This window comes from Salmo salar, chromosome 23 (assembly GCF_965601325.2).
Source record: "Salmo salar chromosome 23, fSalSal1, whole genome shotgun sequence".
Classification (NCBI taxonomy): Eukaryota; Metazoa; Chordata; class Actinopteri; order Salmoniformes; family Salmonidae; genus Salmo; species Salmo salar.
The window spans coordinates 32,496,704-32,516,498 of NC_138313.1; the positions used below are offsets into that span (position 1 = coordinate 32,496,704).

Consider the following 19,795-nt stretch of genomic DNA (forward strand, 5'->3'; position numbering starts at 1 on the left):
CGAGAGGGTGTGAGAGAAGAGATCGTGTGACGTGAATGTGAGATATCCTTCCATCACACCACAGTTATCAGAGAGACACTAGGTGCTAATGCTGTGGAGTTACATGAAGGACACCCAACATGGAGAAACCATTTGGAATGGAATATTTAACAGATGGCTTCTGTATCACTGCTGTTCTATGCATCTACAATCTATCTATACTGTAGAGAGGTCATGTAGAAATGCAGTAATTCACTAAGACTCAGTAAGGCTAGGGTCACATGGGACGTGAGTGCCCTTGACACAGAGTGAGGCTGAATGGAAGGACCATCACTGGAACTAAGTGTGTGGGCTGAGCATGCCTCACCATACATACAAGCACTCATCTTACCCTGGGCATAACTGTATGAAGCTGTGCGTTTGTCTCACAATAAAGGCATGTAATGGAGTGATGCTGAGCATACCGGTGGCTCCCGGTCCTTGCAGCGGGAGGGGGAGGCTTGGCTGCTGGAGGAGGCCAGGGACGCAGGGCTGGCCTGGGGAGGGGCGTCTTTACGAGACGGGGGCAACTTGTCCAGGCCGTTTTCTCTGGACGAGTAGGAGTGGACACTGCGGGGGGACGAGGGGTCCTGGGGGGGGGGGGGGGGTAGTTTACCAGCCATGGCCCCACAGTGTTTCTCTCATCAATCTGAATCAGTCAATTATCAGAGTGATTTAGGGGATTTGAACTGAGATGCAAAGACAGGCCAACTCACCTCATCCACCACCAAATTATCATCACTCTTATCCGCATCGCTGCCCTGCAATCAAAATGTGGGATATTAGTTAAAAATGTGCATGCACGCAGTGGTGGTTCTAGACCATTTCAACTGGGGGCCAGTTGTACTGTTAGAGGGGCCAGTTACATTAGACGTTATTGTTGTCATATCGTTTTCTTCACTGCATTGCAGGCATTAGCAGGCAAAAGACCATGTGCATAATCATTATCGTTGCCACTGTCTAATAACGGATGTAAAAAAAGAACGATAGCAAAAATTTGTTATGTAAAAATTATTTCATACTCCACATTTAGGGGGGCCACAAGGGGGTCCAAAATTGTTGTCACAGGGGCACTGCCCCCCCAGAACCTCTAGTGCACGCACGCGCACACACCCACCTAATTACTGAATTAATGTGACAAACACATATTGCTAATCAACTTTCCAGCGATGCAGCATACTAACATAGTCTGTCATGAACTCCTTCTCGTCCGCCCTCCTCTTCTTCCCGTTGCTGAGGTAGTCTGCTGAACGGCCCTTATCCCCGTTGGACATAGAGCTCTGAGGGAGGGAATATGAGGTGTCAAGAGGAACTGTATAAACCATGTCAACTTCATAACCACACTGGCTAAATGTGATGGGAAAAATCACACAGCATCGACTGGGGCTCAGTGTCTGTGAGGGAGATTGAGGATCGAGGTGAAGTGTAATATGGTGAAGTGTACTATATTGCAGTGTACTTGGGTGTAGGGAACTTGGGTGTAGCCGTTCTCACCGGTCCAGCTTCACGGTCTACGTCCATGATGGGCAGCATCGCCCCGCGTCCCCGCAGCCAGCCAAAACAGAGCAAACACAATACAACATGACTATCACCATTCTCACACATGGTCTTTTCTTGAAATGTCTATTTCTTTAGCATATCACTATCAATTTCACACATTATTAGCCCAACCCAATCAGCTCCAACAATCTAGCCAAGCCCCAGCCTAGACCAAACCCTACACATCTCATTATTTTCAGTCTAATCCATCCCTACCAGTCCCGTCCTTCTCTATCCTGCTCCCCTTCCTGTCCCCGTCCTAGCCCATACCTCTGTGGTGCTCTGCGGCAGCTGCAGCAGCGGCAGCCTCCAGGTGGGCCCTCTCGTGGCCCTCCTTGGCAGCCAGCTGGGCCCCCAGGGCCCCAGACAGAGCCAAGAGGCCGGACCCTCCGCCCAGTGCCAGGCCAGGGTGAGGGAGACCCCCAGGATGGGGCCCCATTTGCATACCGTGCAGACCCTGCAAACCCTGGGCCACATGCTGGGAGAGGTGCTGCGCCTGCAGCTGTTGCTGAAAGGAGGAGAGAGAAGGAGAGAGAGAAGACAATGCAGGGTTAGAGGTGGACTGGATGTGGGCTGTACAGGGGCTGAAGGGGGACAGGTATACAGAAAGAGGTCTGTCTCCAGTGATGCAGGAGCCCATGCATGGTGCCATCCAAGATGGTGGGAGAGTGGAGGGAAGGAGAGTCTCCCTAGGAGAGCGAAGACTGTCACAAAATCAATCCATGGAGTGCATGATTGTTAAAAAGATGTGACGTGAAAAGAGCCAAGAAAATCATAATCTCTCAAATAATTGTGTTTTCTGTTTTTTCTAATCATCTTCAGTTGAAAATAATAATTGTATTTCTTCACATAGCACTAAAATATTTTTCTCAAGAGTGTAAAAATCAATGCAATGTGCAATTTGAAAGTCCTCCGGTTTGGTGAGGCCATTGAGTTGTCTCTTGGCACACAGCAGTAGCATTGTGCAGACACACAAACAGTGTCATCTTTCATCCCTCTCTCTTCTCCCTCTCCATTTCCTAACACTCATCTCAGCCTGTTCCAGTCAGACCTGCACTAAGTGACCAATTTGTCTGTGTGTGCGCGTGTGTGTGTGTGAGAGAACCTGTGTGCATGCTGGGAGGAGGGGGAATTGACTACCCACAGAAAGCACAAACAAAATAACCAAAATTAAGATGTATGAGAGGATGAGTTAAACACTGTATGAGGTATAGGAGGGAGTCCACGTACCCCTATCGACGCATTTAACTCCCCCATAGTCACCTGCTTGGCGCGCTCCATGGCCTGGACCACCTGTTGTTGGTGCTGTGGGACAAGCCAAGGTAACAGTGAGATGGGGAGAGGGGAAACTTAAATAAAAGTCTGCATTTTAACAAAATGTAAATACATTCAATGAAAAAAATGTGGTATATATAGCACGGGTTGGAACCAGTTCAGGGAACAGAACTGAAAACTGGAAAATAACTACATTATTTTAGGAACAGACCCCGAACCAAAAACTAAATTGATCAATACTGTTCCGGAACAGCATGTGAACCGGTTAACACTAGAACCACCATAGGCCAACAGCCACTAACATCTGATTTTGTAAATAAATAAAAAAATGCTCCAAAAACAAATCTTTGTCTAGCTCCTTCCCTGACTTCCTAAATATTTGTATTTTACACTGCTCATTTGTCAGAATTTTGAAATCACAAACAGAAAAAGTATTGAGCCTTTTTACTAGTTTTTTTCACATCTATTCTTAACTGTAGGACGTTAGTACCCAGCCAGGCGATAATGGGTCACTCTCTCTCGCCTCACTGAATGAATGAAAGACAAAATGGATGAATGGGCAATAATTGTGCACCTTACCCCACAATTCATTTTTAAATTAAGCCGAACTGAATGATAAGGAGGGTGAAGAGGTTGATTTCATTTAGAAAGACAATAGTCTAATGAGAAGTTTGTGTTATGCCCATTTATCAGCGGCAAATCATTTAACCGCAGGCCTTGTGGGTTAATACCATTCTCTTTTACGTTTTACTTTGTAAAAAGAAGCTGTTATGGGACTGTTTTATTTACTAAAACCGTATTACTAATAACATGCATTGTAAGAGAAACGAACATATGCTACATGTTGCAGCAGGCCTTTAGAATAATGCAAAACATATCCAGCGACGCAAACGATGCCAAACCACTGAATGAATGACAAATGCATGGAAGGGGCACTATTTGTGCAAGTTACTTCACCATCTAATTTAAATGAGGCCTAACTGAATGATGAGGGTGAAGAGGTTGATCTAATATAGAACAATAGTGTAATGATGAGCTAATGTTATGCCCATTTATCTGTGGTTCATTTTAATACTTTGACCACATGGCTTGTAGGTTGATACTATTCTCTTTCACGTTTTACTCTGTAAAAATGACCTGTTACAGGACTGTTTTATTTACTGTAACTATTACTAATCAAATGTATTGTAAGGGAAACTAAAACATGCTATGTGTTGCAGTAGTCCTTTAGAATAATGCAAAACATATCCTGGACGATGAGAGTCGGCCTGCACAGCTGGCTGAATAACTACTAAAATAGTGATTATGTCAGACAGCATAGGCAACAGCTCTATAGAGATTAGACGATGACTTGGAATGAAATAATAATCATTTTATTAAAGTCATGAGAAAAAATGGTTACTAAGTGATAAGCAGTAAATGGGCAATCACTACCATCATAGGACTTTTATTCATGTTTTTACTCTGTCACAGCATCTGTGTTAATGTGCGTGTCTGCTTCCTAGTGGTACTGTACGTCTGAATGTTACACTGGGACTTTTTGTTACGAGGAGCATGCATGTGCGCCAGTCTGTGGGTGGATGTCAGAGATACCCAACGTGTTACTGATGTGTTAATATGCATGACCGTGTGTATGTGTGTCTCACCTCCTGTGAAAGGAAAGGGATGAGCTGGGCACAGATCACATTCAGGCGCTTGGCGATCTCCGTCTGCAGAAAAAGAGAGGGCGAGTGTGTGAGGCAGGACACTGTGGTTTTGTGTGTGCTCATCAAAGCAAAACACACACCCCAAAACCTTAGCAGGGCTGGCTGTGAGGGCCAGTATGGTAAATATTTCAGCTCCTCACATCTGGTCCATGCAAATCCAAACACTGCCAGGGAGCCTAGCTAAAATATTCATGGCCAGCATCTGTGTGTGCATGCCTACCTGCTGGGGTTCAGTGGGCTTAGCCATGGGCGTTTGCCTCTCTGATCCACACAGCTCTCCCTCCCTCCCCTCATTAACTTAGCGGTGGCCCCCAGCAAACCTGTTAAGACCAGTAATGATATGCATGCAGAGATCATGATGACAACATCATTATGACTGGGGGTCATTAGTCTTGCTGACAGCTAGCCTCTGCTGTTCGGTTTCCCTCTCTCCTCTCGCTCCGGCCGGCCACACAGCCCCACACCATTCTCTACTAAGTGATTTATTGATGCTGTGGTGAACTCCCACCCATATCCTCCTTCACACTCTTCTTCCTCTCCTTCTTGTCTCCCCCGCCTTCCATCCGCTTCCCTCTATTCTGCAGACAGGCAGCGCCCACCCTTCAGCACTCTCCTCCATAAATCCATCAGCTCCCCCCCCAGGGAAAAACAATGATTTCTTGTTAGAGAACGCCAACTACTGAATGTCATCTTCAGGAGAGAGGGAGCCAGGGAGATTGGAGAGAAGGGCAGCACGGTGGGAGGGAGAGAGAGAATGAAAATGAGAGCAAGAGAAAGAAGATAAAGAGGGGAGAACAAAATGGGAGAGTGAAATGAAAGGGGAGGCTCTTGTGCGTTTGAGGAATTGACAGCCAGTGAGGCAGGATGCATAAGGAGGAGAAAAAAGAGCTAGAGAGAAAGAAAGAGAGAAGGAAGGAAGGAGGGTGATTTGTGTGGCTTGTCAAAAGCAGAGCGATTGAGATGGCGAAACGAAGGGAGAGAGCAGACGCTCTGAAGGCAGTGACCTGATTTAAAGTGAAATTCAGCAGCATGGACTGTATACCTGCAGGAGAGAGGGAGGAAAAGACTAAAAGAGATGGGCAGAGAAGGAGAGAGAAAGAGTATGAGAGAGAGAGAGACAAAGGAGGAGGTTAGAGAGAGGAAGAGAACGTTATAGAGAAAGAGGGAGTTACAGAGGAGGAGAAAGTTATAGAGAAAGAGGGAGAGAGAGGAGGAGGTTATAAATAAAGAGGGAGAGAGGGAGGGATCTAGGGAGGAGGGTAAAGTCAGCAGCGGTAATAGAGAGGATTTTTGAGGGGAGTAAAGAGGATGTTCCAGCTGCTTTAGGAAGGGCACGTCTCTCCTCTTGTCTGTCTAGAAATAAGAATTCTGTTTGCAGATCCTATTAATGCAACAGCAGCATAGTGTCATGGGTCCACCATGGGCGGATTAGCATTTTGTGCTGGAGGCCAGTTCACTAGATTTTCCCAACAGCATAGCATACATACATACATACATACATACATACATACATACATACATACATACATACATACATACATACATACATACCTCCTCTAGACCCAGATTGACTAGAAAGGGACAGAGGGAGAGAGATGACAATGGAAGGGGGTTGTACTCACCTGTTTGTGCATTTCAATATTAAGGCCGTATGACATCTCGTAATACTGTAAAAATGAGACATAAATCGATGGTTATACATTTGCATATATGTAGATCTACAAAGAAAATACACCTTTCAAGGCTAGATGAGTGGGCGAGTCGTTTTGTTTCATTTTGTGCCCTCAGCTCCAAGCTATGCCAACCTGGCATGTGAGCCCAGAGATGGTGTGTCAATCAATTGGTTCAGAACAAGGATGGAAAATCATCATTGGGCAGAGCTCAAATCATTTTAAAAACAGACGTCCCTTATATGACATTCTGACATGTCATTTTCAACAGGGTTGGTTGAGGAGTAAGTAGTGAGTGGTTTGTCAGCTAGGTGGAAGAAATAGAGAGATGGAAGCGCGTGTGTGTGTATGTATGAGACAGCTGGCTGTTTGTTCTGCCGCTGTGCCAAGATTCAGAGCTGTTGCTAGGCAACTTGCAGACTCCAAAATTCAGAGCCCAAAAAAAGAAGCGAGAAATGGGTAGAGTGCCAGGGCTGTGCCAGGCTACCACATAGCTCCTTTTGCAACAGTGGGGCCTGGCACCACACAGTCAGCTGCAGTTAGGGGGCTCTCTGATCACGCCTCATCTGAACACCGCTTGCTCTAAGGGAATGTGGAGGATTACCCATATTTGGGCTGGAGACAACACACGTGTGGTCCATGTGGTTTCCAGTGGGTGTGATGTTTAGTCCCTTGCCAGATGCTGGCATCAGTGGTGTTGTGTAGTCAGACACACACAGCCAGTCTAACCCGAGACAGTTCCAAAAAAGGTCCAGTTGCCAGGACCACAATTACAAATTCCATCTACACACCATTGCCCTAGAGCACACAAAAAAACTATACATACCTTGGCCTAAACATCAGCGCCACAGGTAACTACCAAAGCTGTGAGCCGAGAGACAAAACAAGAAGGGTCGTCTATGGCATTAAAAGGAACATAAAATTCGACATATCAATTAGGATCTGGCAACAACAACAAAAATACTTGAACCAGTTATAGAACCCATTGCCCTTTATGGTTGTGAGGTCTGTCACAAATATGGGACAAACACCAAATTGAGACTCCGCATGAAGAATTCTACAAAAATATTCTGTGTACAACGTAAAACACCAAATAATGCATGCAGAGCAGAATTAGGCCAATACCCACTAACAATCAAAATCCAGAAAAGAGCCATTCAATTCTACAACCACCTAAAAGGAAGTGATTCACAAACCTTCCATAACAAAGCCATCACCTACAGAGATATGAACCTGGAGAAGAGTCCCCTAAGCAAGCTGGTCCTGGGGCTCTGTTCACAAACACAAACAGACCCCACAGAGCCCCAGGACAGCAACACAATTAGGCCCAACCAAATCAAGCGCATACCCTTGTGAAGGTAGGAAACACCTCCAATTCGCTGATTCTCAACACTATGGCCCCACAAGGTGCGTGCTCAGCCCCCTCCTGTACTCCCTGTTCACCCATGAATGCGTGGCGATGTACACCTCCAACTCAATCACCAAGTTAGCAGACGACACAACAGTAGTGGGCTTGATTACCAACAACGACGAGACGGCCTACAGGGAGGAGGTGAGGGCACTTGGAGTGTGGTGTCAGGAAAACAACCTCTCACTCAACGTCAGCAAAACGAGATGATTGTGGACTTCAGGAAACAGCAGAAGGAGCACTCCCTATCCACGTCGACGGGACAGTAGTGGAGAAGGTGGAAAGTTAAGCTCCTCTGCGTACACATCACGGACAAACTGAAATGGTCCACCCACACAGACAGTCTGGTGAAGAAGGAGCAATAGCACCTCTTCAACCTCAGGAGGCTGAAGAAATTTGATGATACCTAAAACCCTCAAACTTTTACAGATGCACAATTGAGAGCATCCTGTTGGGCTGTATCACCGCCTGGTACAGCAACTGCACCGTCCACAACCGCAAGGCTCTCAAGAGGGTGGTGCGGTCTGCACGCATCACCAGGGGCAAACTATCTGCACTCCAGGACACCTACACCACCCGATGTCACAGGAAGGCCAAAAAGATCAAAGACATCAACCACCCGAGCCACTGCCTGTTCACCCCGCTATCATCCAGAAGGCGATGTCAGTACAGGTGCATCACAGCTGGGACCGAGAGACTGAAAAACAGCTTCTATCTCAAGGCCATCAGACTGTTAAACAGCCATCATTAACACAGAGGCTACTACCACATACAGACTTGAATAAAAAAAATTAACCTTTATTTAACTAGGCAAGTCCATTAAGAATAAATTCTTATTTACAATGACGACCTACCAGGGAACAGTGGGTTAACTGCCTTGTTCAGGGGCAGAACAACATTTTTTACCTTGTCAGCTCGGGGATTCGATCCAGCAACCTTTCGGTTACTGGCCCAAAGCTAAAGTGATTAGGCTACCTGCCGCCCCGAAATCATTGGTGACTTTAATAAATGGATCACTAGTCACTTTAATAATGCCACTTAATAATGTTTACATATCTTGCATTACTCATCTCATATGTATATACTGTATTTTATACCATCTATTGCATCTTGCTAACCTTGTGTATGTGACCAATAAAATTTGATTTGAGATAAGTTACTTGACACGTTGGAAAGAATTAACAAACAAAAAAAATAACTGTGCAAACTAGAACGCTATTTGGCCCTAAACAGAGAATACACAGTGACTGACCCAAACTTAAGGAAAGCTTTGACTATGTACAGACTTAGCGAGCATAGCCTTACTATTGAGAAAGATCGCCGTAGGCAGACCTGGCTCTCAAGAGAAGACAGGCTATGTGCACATTGACCACAAAATTAGGTCACTTCCTAACCTGCTGCCAAATGTATGACCATATTAGAGACACATATTTCCCTCAGATTACACAGATTCACAAAGAAATCGAAAACAAACCCAATTTTGATAAACTCCCAGATCTACTGGGTGAAATACCAGTGTGTCATCACAGTAGCAAGATTTGTGACCTGTTGCCAGAAGAAAAGGGCAACCAGTGAAGAACAAACACCATTGTAAATACAACCCATATTTACATCGTTACAACACTGTATATAGACATATGACATTTGAAATGTCTATTCTTTTGGAACTTCTGTGAGTGTAATGTTTACTGTTAATTGTTATTGTTTATTATCTACTTCACTTGCTTTGGCAATGTTAACATATGTTTCCCATGACAATAAAGCCCTTGAACTGTCTGCCTGCTCAGTGAAACACAAATCTCAACTCTTCTCCTACAGACAAGAATCATGAGCATGGTGTTTGTTAGAAGACCCAAGGTGGAGTGGATTGAGTGTTTGTTGTTGACTGTGTTTGAGGGTCTCACCATAACATAGTGTCTCTGGATCTCAGTCTTCTCTGTGGCCAGTTTCTCACACTCCATCTTCAGGCTGTAAGGAAGAGATTAAGATTTACAAGAGAGCAGATATGAGTATCTATATAATACACACCCTGTTCAAATGTTTTCATACAATATAATTCTAAAAGTTTCCCCACGCCCACAAAGACACACAGAGCCAGAAATACACACACATTAACTAACACACACATCCATGTTTAGTAGGCAGTGCAGACACCTGCAGATAGATGTGTGCCAGCAGAAATAGGATTGGGCAGGTGGACAGGACATTATCGCTTCAGAGCACACCAGGAATAGTTGAGCTCACACTTAGCACTTGCCTCCCAGCCAGACCAGACCTGGCGGTAGTCTCTCCCATGACTAAGGTGTCATTGAAGGGCAGGGACGGGGCGCACCTCTCCCTCCCAATCTCCTCTCTCCATTTGTCCATCTCCCCCTTCTAATTGCTCCTGGTCTGTCCCCTCCCTCTCACTATTTATCAGTCCCCTCCTCCCTCTTTTCTTCCCTCCATTTGTCCGTTTCTGCCTCTCTGACCCCTCCTCCCTCAGTCCTTCTGTCTTTGCCAAGTCACCCTGCTGTGACCATGACCCACCATGGGACCCCAGGAATCCTCAGCCAAGCACACACACACACAGCGCTCCTTTAAGGAACTAGCCATCGACCTCCCCTCCCCCGTGTCCTCTAACACACACCCCTCCCCCGTGTCCTCTAACACACACATCCTCCCTCCTCCCCAGCCCAGGGTTGTATTTCACCCCGGCGGGCATGCTGCTGACTTGTTTGTGTGTAGCAGATTTATGCGGGGGAGAGCAGTGAGGGCCTGGGAAATTAGAATATGATTAATACTGCAACATTACCAGGCTACAACAGGTAATAACAGCACATCCGCTCCCCTTCAGAAGGCCGGCGCTGCCACCCATAATTGACTCATTTATCAACGCCAGGGAGGAGACGAGAGGGGGAGGAGATTGAGGGATGGGAAGGGCGGGTGAGAGCTCGGGGGATTAAATTCATTCCCCTGATAGATTTTATTATAGTGGTGTCGCTCCCACGCAGAAGTCCCCCATGGCAGGATTTCTGAGAAGTGACAATTCTATCCGTATCAGTTCACCTAGACAAGGCTGGGCATTTCCGAGGGTGACTTTCCTCAAGTTGTGTGGAGAGAAACATGCTAACACCGATGACATATACAAACACCGATCCTGGGATTAGGACAATAACTGTTCTCAGATCAGGGTAAATATTATATTTTCATAATGTTTAATGGATTTACAACATGTAATTAAGTACAGGAAACAGTCGAGCTGAGTGAAGTGGTGAGCCCTTACTGAGGTTCCAGAGGACTCTGGAGTGCTGAGGGGGCAGGAGAGATGGATTCTCAGACAGCCAGGTTATCAGGAGTTTAGAAGACTGGTTCTGTATTCAATGCCTTGACAGACTGGCATGTCGTATCCAGACTGGGATTCAGTGGGAAAGTGCATTCATTGAGGCCAATGTCTAATTAAATCCCACAGGTCACAGACAACGCCGAAGAACATGGCTGACGTTTTACATTCTCCCAACCAATTGTGCAATTTTGTCATTTGTTTTGCGCAACTTATTTTTTTTACTTATCGTGTACTTCATGTTGCTGCTACAGTCTTATGACCGAAAATAACTTCTGGACATCAGAAAAGTGATTACTCACCACGGACTGGAAGAAACTTTTTCCTTTCACGAGTCCGACGAGAAGGATATCCTGCTTTCACTGGAACAGGCCCAGATCCATGCTTTTGCATGAAGAAAAGATGCCGGAAAAGGGGATGCAGACTGGGGGACCCTTCTGAGAAGCTGGAGGCGAGCGAGTAAACTCCCAATGCCTTCCATTCTACCTGCTAACATGCAATCGTTAAATAAAATTGATGACCTATTAAGATGATCCTACCAACGTGAAATTAAAAACTGTAACATCTTATGTTTCACCGAGACGTGGCTGAACAAAGAAACAGACAATATAGAGCAGCCGGGATTTTCTATGGATCGGCAGAACAGAGACGCTACCTCTGGTAAGACGAGGGGTGGGGGTGTGCGCGCGCAAGGTCTAATATTAAAGAAGTCTCGAGGTATTGCTCGCCTGAGGTAGAATACCTTATGATAACTTGCCGACCACACCAAGAGAGTTCTCATCTGTATTATTCGTAGCCGTCTATTGCCGCCTACGCTGCCGCCTACCTTGGCCAGGTCGCAGTTGTAAATGAGAACTTGTTCTCAACTAGCCAGCTGGTTAAATGAAGGTGAAAAAAAAAGCAAAGAAGAAAATGCTCAACCAGAAACGACGCTCCTAGTGGCCGGGGACTTTAACGCAGGCAAACTTAAATCAGTTTTACCACATTTTTGCCAGCATGTCACAAATGTGCAACCATGGGGGGGGGGGGGGGGGGGAAACAATCCTAGACCACCTTTACTCCACACACAGAGATGCATACAAAGCTCTCCCCCGCCCTCCATTTGGTAAATCTGACCACAATCCCATCCTCCTGATTTCTGCTTACAAGCAAAAACTAAAGCAGGAACTACCAGTGACGCGCTCAACACGGAAGTGGTCAGATGACGTGGATGCTACACTACAGGACTGTTTTGTTAGCACAGACTGGAATATGTTCCGGGATTCATCCAATGCCATTGAGGAATACACCACCTCAGTCACTGGCTTCATCAATAAGTGCGTCGATGACGTCATCCCCACAGTGATACATATCCCAACCAGAAGCCAAGGCAAGAGCTGCCGCTTTCAAGGAGCGGGAGACTAATCTGTACGCTTATAAGAAATCCTGCTATGCCCTCAAACGAACCATCAAACAAGCAAAGCATCAATACAGGATTAAGATCGAATCCTACTAGACCGGCTCTGACGCTCGTCGGATGTGGCAGGGCTTGAAAACTATTACGGACTACAAAGGGAAACTCAGACGCGAGCTTCCCAGTGACACGAGACTACCAGACGAGCTAACCTTTTATGCTCGCTTTGAGGCAAGCAACACTGAAGCATGCACGAGAGCACCAGATGTTCTGGACGACTGTGTGATAACTCTCTCGGTAACTGATGTGAGCAAAACCTTTAAATAGGTCAACATTCAAAGCCGCTGGGCCAGACGGATTACCAGGACGTGTACTCAAAGCATGCGCGGACCAACTGTCAAGTGTCTTCACTGACATTTTCAACTTCTCCCTGACCGATTCTGTAATACCTACATGTTTCAAGCAGACCACCATAGTCCCTGTGCCCAAGGAAGCGAAGGTAACCTGCCTAAATGATTACCGCCCCATGGCACTCACGTTGGTAGCTATGAAGTGCTTTGAAAGGCTGGTCATGGCTCACATCAACAGCATCCTCCCAGACACCCTAGGCCCACTCCAATTCGCATACCACCCCAACAGATTATGCAATCTCAATCACACTCCCCTTTCCCATCTGGACAAAAGGAACACCTGTGAGAATGCTGTTCATTGACTACAGCTCAGCGTTCAACACCATAGTGCCAACGAAGCTCATCACTAAGCTAATGACCCTGGGACTAAACACCTCCCTCTGCAACTGGATCTTGGACTTCCTGACGGGTCGTCCCCAGGTGGTAAGAGTAGGCAACAATACGTCTGCCACACTGATCCTTAACACTGGGGCCCCTCAGGGGTGTGTACTTAGTCCCCTCCTGTATTTTCTGTTCACCCACGACTGCATGGCCAAACACGACTCCAACACCATCATTAAGTTTGCTGACGACACAACAGTGGTAGGCCTGATCACGACAACGATGAGACGGCCTACAGGGAGGTCGTCAGAACTGGCAGTGTGGTGCCAGGACAACAACCTTTCCCTCAATGTGAGCAAGACAAAAGGAGTTGATCGTGGACTACAGGAAAAGGCGGGCCAAACAGGCCCCCATTAACATCGACGGGGCTGTAGTGGAGCGGATGGAGAGTTTCAAGTTCCTTAGTTCGTTGGTGATGTGGACACCATCATGGTCCAAACATACCAAGACAGTCGTGAAGAGGGCATGACAAAACCTTTTCCCCCTAAGGAGACTGAGAAGATTTGGCATGGGCCCCCAGATCCTCAAAAGGTTCTACAGCTGCACCATTGAGAGCATCCTGACCGGTTTCATCACCGCCTGGTATGGCAACTGCTCGGCATCTGACCGTAAGGCGCTACAGAGGGTAGTGCGAACGGCCCAGTACATCACTGGGGCCAAGCTTCCTGCCATCCAGGACCTATAATAGGCGGTGTCAGAGGAAAGCCCATAAAATGGTCAGAGACTCCAGTCACCCAAGTTAGACTGTTTTCTCTGCTACCGCAAGGCAAGCGGTATCGGAGCGCCAAGTCTAGGACCGAAAGGCTCATCAACAGCTTCTACCCACAAGCCATTAGACTGCTGAACAATTCATACAAATCGCCACCGGACAATTAACATTGACAACCCCCCCCCCCCGTACACTGCTGCTACTCGCTGTTTGTTTGTTACCTATGCATAGTCACTTCACCCCCACCTATATGTACAAATTACCTCAACTAGCCGGTACCCCTGCACACTGACTAGGTACCGGTGCCCCCTGTATACAGCCTCATTATTGTTATTGTGTTACTTTTTAATTATTACTTTTTATTTTAGCCTACTTGGTAAATATTTTCTTCTTGAACTGCACTGTTGGTTAAGGGCTTGTAAGTAAGCATTTCACAGTAAAGTCCACACTTGTTGTATTCGGCGCATGTGACAAATAAAGTTTGATTAGATTTTTTTTTATTTGATTTGACATACACCCTTCCTTTGTAATGTTTGACCTTTATATCAGCCCATCTATACAATACAACAGCAGAGGAATATACCGCACATATACTGGCAAATATATTCCTAGATTTTTATTGTGAATTTAGCACAGAAGATAGGATCACATTCAAAAAGAAAATGGCACAATTCTCTCCTAGTGTGTATGGGGGGGGGGGGGGGGGTCTCATTTTGTGTGTGCTACTGTACGTGTGTGGGCATGTGTGTGTCTCCATGTCATTAAGTGACCACAAGAGCATAAGGGGGCGGGGGGGGGGGAGTATTTCATGTAGAAATGATTGCCTGTAATAATTAGTCCATGGCTCAGCAGCATTCAGACAGAAGAGAGGAGAGAGTGTGTATAGAAAGGAGAGAGTGGATGGTGTGTAGATTGAGAGAGAAAGATTCATTGCTCCGTTCCAAACACCCCCTGATCCGACCAGCATAATAAAGTTCTGAATCGGTTCAAACCCCCAAAAATGTAATTGTTCATATAGTTCCTTTTCGTTCATTTTTTAAGCTGTGAAATCAACATCGTTTTCACATTTAGCTCATTAATTTACCCTACCAATTAGCACGGCTAGAGCAGCTTGCTATGGAACGGGTAAGGTAGTTGTTTAATTGGTCAGTTAAGTGCAGGTCCGAGATGCGACAGAAATTTCACGGGTGAGTAGAGGGGGGATGAAAATAACTTCACTGAATTACAGAATGATATACTAGATAGGAATATTTTTGGTGAATAACAATTAACCAGTTCTGTTCCGGAATACTAGGAGGACACGACGGTTCTGTTCCGGAACACTAGGAGGACACGACGGTTCTGTTCCGGAACACTAGGAGGACACGACGGTTCTGTTCCGGAACACTAGGAGGACACGACGGTTCTGTTCCGGAACACTAGGAGGACACGACGGTTCTGTTCCGGAACACTAGGAGGACACGACGGTTCTGTTCCGGAACACTAGGAGGACACGACGGTTCTGTTCCGGAACACTAGGAGGACACGACGGTTCTGTTCCGGAACACTAGGAGGACACGACGGTTCTGTTCCGGAACACTAGGAGGACACGACGGTTCTGTACCGGAACACTAGGAGGACACGACGGTTCTGTACCGGAACACTAGGAGGACACGACGGTTCTGTACCGGAACACTAGGAGGACACGACGGTTCTGTTCCGGAACACTAGGAGGACACGACGGTTCTGTACCGGAACACTAGGAGGACACGACGGTTCTGTTCCGGAACACTAGGAGGACACGACGGTTCTGTTCCGGAACACTAGGAGGACACGACGGTTCTGTTCCGGAACACTAGAGGACACGACGGTTCTGTTCCGGAATACTAGAGGACACGATGGTTCTGTTCCTGGATAAATGTCGTTATTTCCCAGTTTTGGGGTTTGTTCCCTGAACCGGTTCCAACCCCTGGTAGAGATAGTAGAAAGAGAGAGAGAGAGAAACACAGTGTGAGAGTAAGACAGGGAAAGAGAGAGAGAGAAACAGAGTGATATGGAGTCTGCTACATGTCAGCATGCTCTGCTCTCCCCATCTCTCCCTCACGGTGACAGCAGATAAGATGATCATCGGAATGCGCTACGAATTAGCAGCCTGCCAGCACTCAGACAGCTCTGTCAGCAGTGCACCATTACCCCAAGCACACACACAAACATGCACGGCACACGTGCCACCAGACCTACACTAAACACACACGATCACACAGAGGCATGTTTGCGCACTGCAGTGCCCACACGCTCGATCACATGCACACACGCACTATACCTCAATCAAAACAAACGTGGTCTCATTAAAATACCATAGCGTATTGCAGAGTACATTGCATGGTTCCAATGTGTGTCAGAGCTGTAGCGCAGGTGGCTATGCTAAACCTCTGCTGCTGCCTCTCCTACCCACACACCTGCCTGGGGTTCATTAGGCCACGCAATGGAACGTTTCAAAACGTCTTGTAACAGAACATTTAAATGAGCAATTCTTATTGGATGAGTCCAGATCATCATCTTCACCTTGTTCCCAATGAGCGAGTCAAGGCTTGGACACAAAACGCCCCACTGACAGCTACAGGCCGGCCGGGAGTAGGACGGGCCCGGCGGGCGGGGAGTAGGACACGCCGGCGGGCGGGGAGTAGGACAGGCCCGGCGGGCGGGGAGTAGGACAGGCCCGGCGGGCGGGGAGTAGGACAGGCCCGGCGGGCGGGGAGTAGGACAGGCCCGGCGGGCGGGGAGTAGGACACGCCGGCGGGCGGGGAGTAGGACAGGCCCGGCGGGCGGGGAGTAGGACAGGCCCGGCGGGCGGGGAGTAGGACAGGCCCGGCGGGCGGGGAGTAGGACAGGCCGGCCGGCGGATGGTTGTTCGTGTTGTCGTGCTCGGGGTACATTAAGGCCATTTACCCCCTCCAGGTGTGTGGATGTTCATTTTACATGTAATTCATTATTAATGAGCTTTTCCTCTGCAGTAACACAGCACATTTTACCTCCATCTCATTCCCCCCCCCCCATCTCGTCCTCTCTTAAACCCCTGCCCCCAGCGCTCCACTCAGTGTAGCCTTTCAAGGGTGGGGGCAGTGCTCTTTGTACTAACTAGCATGTGTGAGTTTACAGTAAAGACAGTGTGTGCACACATGAGACTAGTTTACTGTACAGACTGTCCTTTCATGAAAACATGCTCAGACCCACCCTGCTCACTTAAGCACCAACCAGTAACCACCAAACACATGCTCAGTCACACACAATTCCACAAAGACAGGCTGTGCCACACACACAAACAACCCTGAACCACAAACCTTGAGACAGACATAAACCCAATGTTCCATCAGCTCACACAGTTGTTTTGAGCACAGTCCTGGTATCAAAACAGTGTGATCCTGTCAGAGCAGAAGAGAGAAGTGGGTACTCTGTTCTCTGAGAGGCAGCATGGTAACAGTATGAGAGCCTCTCCTCCACTCTAGACCTCCATACACAACACACTATGTTAGGTGTGTGCCGGCACTGACCTTCGTATGGAAACAGTGTTTCTATGTCACACATTCCCCAGTCAAGACAGATCCGTGTGTGTGTGCGTGCGCATGTGTGTGTGTGGGGGGGGTTGTGTGTAGAGAGAATTACTGTAATGAGAGCCCCATGTAAGCAGCTCCCTCCAGTCTGCTGATTAGAGGTTGTTTAAAGAGCAGCTGCAGAACACACACACAAAACTAACTTGGCAGGCACAAACAAGTTCATTTCATGCAGTAGCAAGTGACCCACACATCTAGCTAGGTTTAATGAATGTCTTCCTCTTCTATGGGGTCCGGATACTGTATCTTGTATCACACACACACACACTGAAAGACACCAGGAAAGACATAGCACATTACTCCTAATCCCTTTACCTTGGTCTCTTTCCTGCCTCCTAATCCACTTCAGCAACAACAATCAGGCTCCAGCCATGATCAATAAGGCCAAAATACTAACCTAAACCCTGCTATTTCTAACCCAGGTCTGAGTGTGAGGCTGCATTCAGCTTGTCGGTCTCTGTCCACTGTGGCGTGTGTGCGTGTTGTGTGCCATGCGTTTTAACCTCGAGTAAGTCTGATTAGTCTGTCAGTAATAGGGGAGTGTGTGCTCATGAGATCCTCTGTGGCGAGAGACCTGCAGCTTTCCTGTCTGTCTGCGGAGGGATGCTAAAGCAGGTCACCCCTAATCCAATAGACTGGTGTCTGTCCTAAACATGCTTTGCATAACACTATGTGTGTGGCTCGCTGCCGTAGAATGCTTAAGTCGAATCTAGAATCTGCCACAGAATGCAATTTATAGTTGGGGGATAATGAATTCAGTGTTAATCCAGCAAGCTTGATTCTTGCCAATTCATATTTAGTTTATATTAAATGCAAACTTTTGCCCTTACCTACATGTACATTTTACCTCTGTGTCTACTACCTCGTACCCCTGCACATTGACTCGATACCGGTACTCTTTGTATATAGTTTTGTTACTGTCATTTTATTATGTTACCATCTTCTTTTTTTGTAATTTTTTCTTACTTTTTGGCTCTGTATTGTTGGGAAAGGGCTTGTGAGTAAGCAGTGACTTGTGAGTCCCCCAGTGACTTTTGGGTGATTATGGGATCTCTGTTCTAATCGGGGTTCCAAAGCCTTCTATTTTAAGTTAATTGCCATCATGAATGTCTTTTAGCCAGGTTGTGATGACATAGTAGAAAACTCTCTCTGTATTCAATTGAGGTGTCTGAAATTGGCAGCAAGGTCATCATGATGCTTTGACAGGGAACATACATTAGCTAGGAGGATAGTTTGGAGAGGTGGGTGGCTTTTTCTGGCTCTGACGTGCTGCCTTACTACGCCCTTCTTGACTCGTTTGTGTTTGGTTTCTGTCCTCCTCATATAATCCGGTATGTCTGGAAAACACTCCCTCTCCCCATTCAAAGTGTTCCTTAGCAGGATTAGCCCGTCCTTCTTGCAGCAGAGCACATCTCCGTTCCCCAGGGAGCTCCAGCATCCAGGTGATCCCAACACTACGCATTTGATAAGGAAGAAGCATGTTGCGATTGCCAGAAGGTTGAGTTCAATGTTTCTGAACATATTGATCACATCTGTAGACTTTATAATCCACAAAGGGGTAGGGGAATTATCCACATTATGGTATCACATAGAACAAGAAAATGTGCAGGCAACCCACACATTTTTTTATTTTCATTTTTTTTTAATTGCTGGCTTGTTTGAGAGAAACGAGTCACCGACATGCAGCGCCACTGGAAGATATATCTGGAATCAGCCAGGCCTGTTTGAACGCTGGCCCCCTGTTTGTATAGGGAGCCTTTCATCCGGTTCCTGGGAGCTGGGTGGAGGGAGAGGGGGCCATACAATAGAAGTTAGCTGGAGGAGAGGGTGGATGAGCTGATTCTGGCTGGTCGAATCAAAGCGGGGGACCGTGTGAAGGTGTGCCAAGAGAACAGAGAGAGGCAGAGCAGGCTGAGGCTGGGACGACACTGACAGCTAGAGTTCCACAGTCAAAGCCAGTCAGGCCAGCTCTGTCTACATTCTTACACATCAACCACACAGACATACAGGAAGACACACACATACATGTTGGAATATTGTTATGGAGTCTCAATCTTCTGAAACTCCTTACCCCAACAACAGAGTGCCAATCCACCCCCAATGCCCAGCAGCCCACAGAAGGAAAACTCTCAAAGCCTTGAAAGGCATAAAAAACGACTCATATACAGTTAACGACATCCAGAAGATGCATGTTCCAGTCCAGCTACAAACTAAAAGGATGAAGAAGGCCTGTGAGCCTCCATCCATTGTTGTGGTTTTCCCCGTTTCCTTTCTGTGGCCCATTTCACCACTGTACTCTCTCACTTCTCTCATTCCTCTTCCTCCCCCTCAGTACAAGCTGAGGTTGGGTGATGTGGGCGTTCTAGAACAGATC

General features: G+C 46.9%; 1 protein-coding gene across 7 annotated transcripts in view; it reads right to left on the reverse strand.

Annotated features, from left to right (window-relative positions):
• Positions 1-19,795, reverse strand: part of tle2a (TLE family member 2, transcriptional corepressor a) — a 46,632-nt gene that overhangs the window by 15,464 nt on the left and 11,373 nt on the right. For 3 of the 7 annotated variants that reach the window (XM_082968058.1, XM_082968057.1, XM_082968059.1), the window contains 9 exons: positions 9,521-9,584; positions 6,161-6,205; positions 4,479-4,541; positions 2,788-2,862; positions 1,827-2,065; positions 1,513-1,573; positions 1,203-1,298; positions 735-779; positions 444-608 (listed from right to left, as the gene is read on the reverse strand). In XM_082968058.1, coding sequence (XP_082824184.1) covers positions 444-608; positions 735-779; positions 1,203-1,298; positions 1,513-1,573; positions 1,827-2,065; positions 2,788-2,862; positions 4,479-4,541; positions 6,161-6,205; positions 9,521-9,584 — 853 coding nt within the window. The remainder of the gene's footprint in view (positions 1-443; positions 609-734; positions 780-1,202; positions 1,299-1,512; positions 1,574-1,826; positions 2,066-2,787; positions 2,863-4,478; positions 4,542-6,160; positions 6,206-9,520; positions 9,585-19,795) is intronic. The other 4 variants (XM_014169698.3, XM_082968061.1, XM_082968060.1 and 1 more) reach the window with 3 other exon arrangements.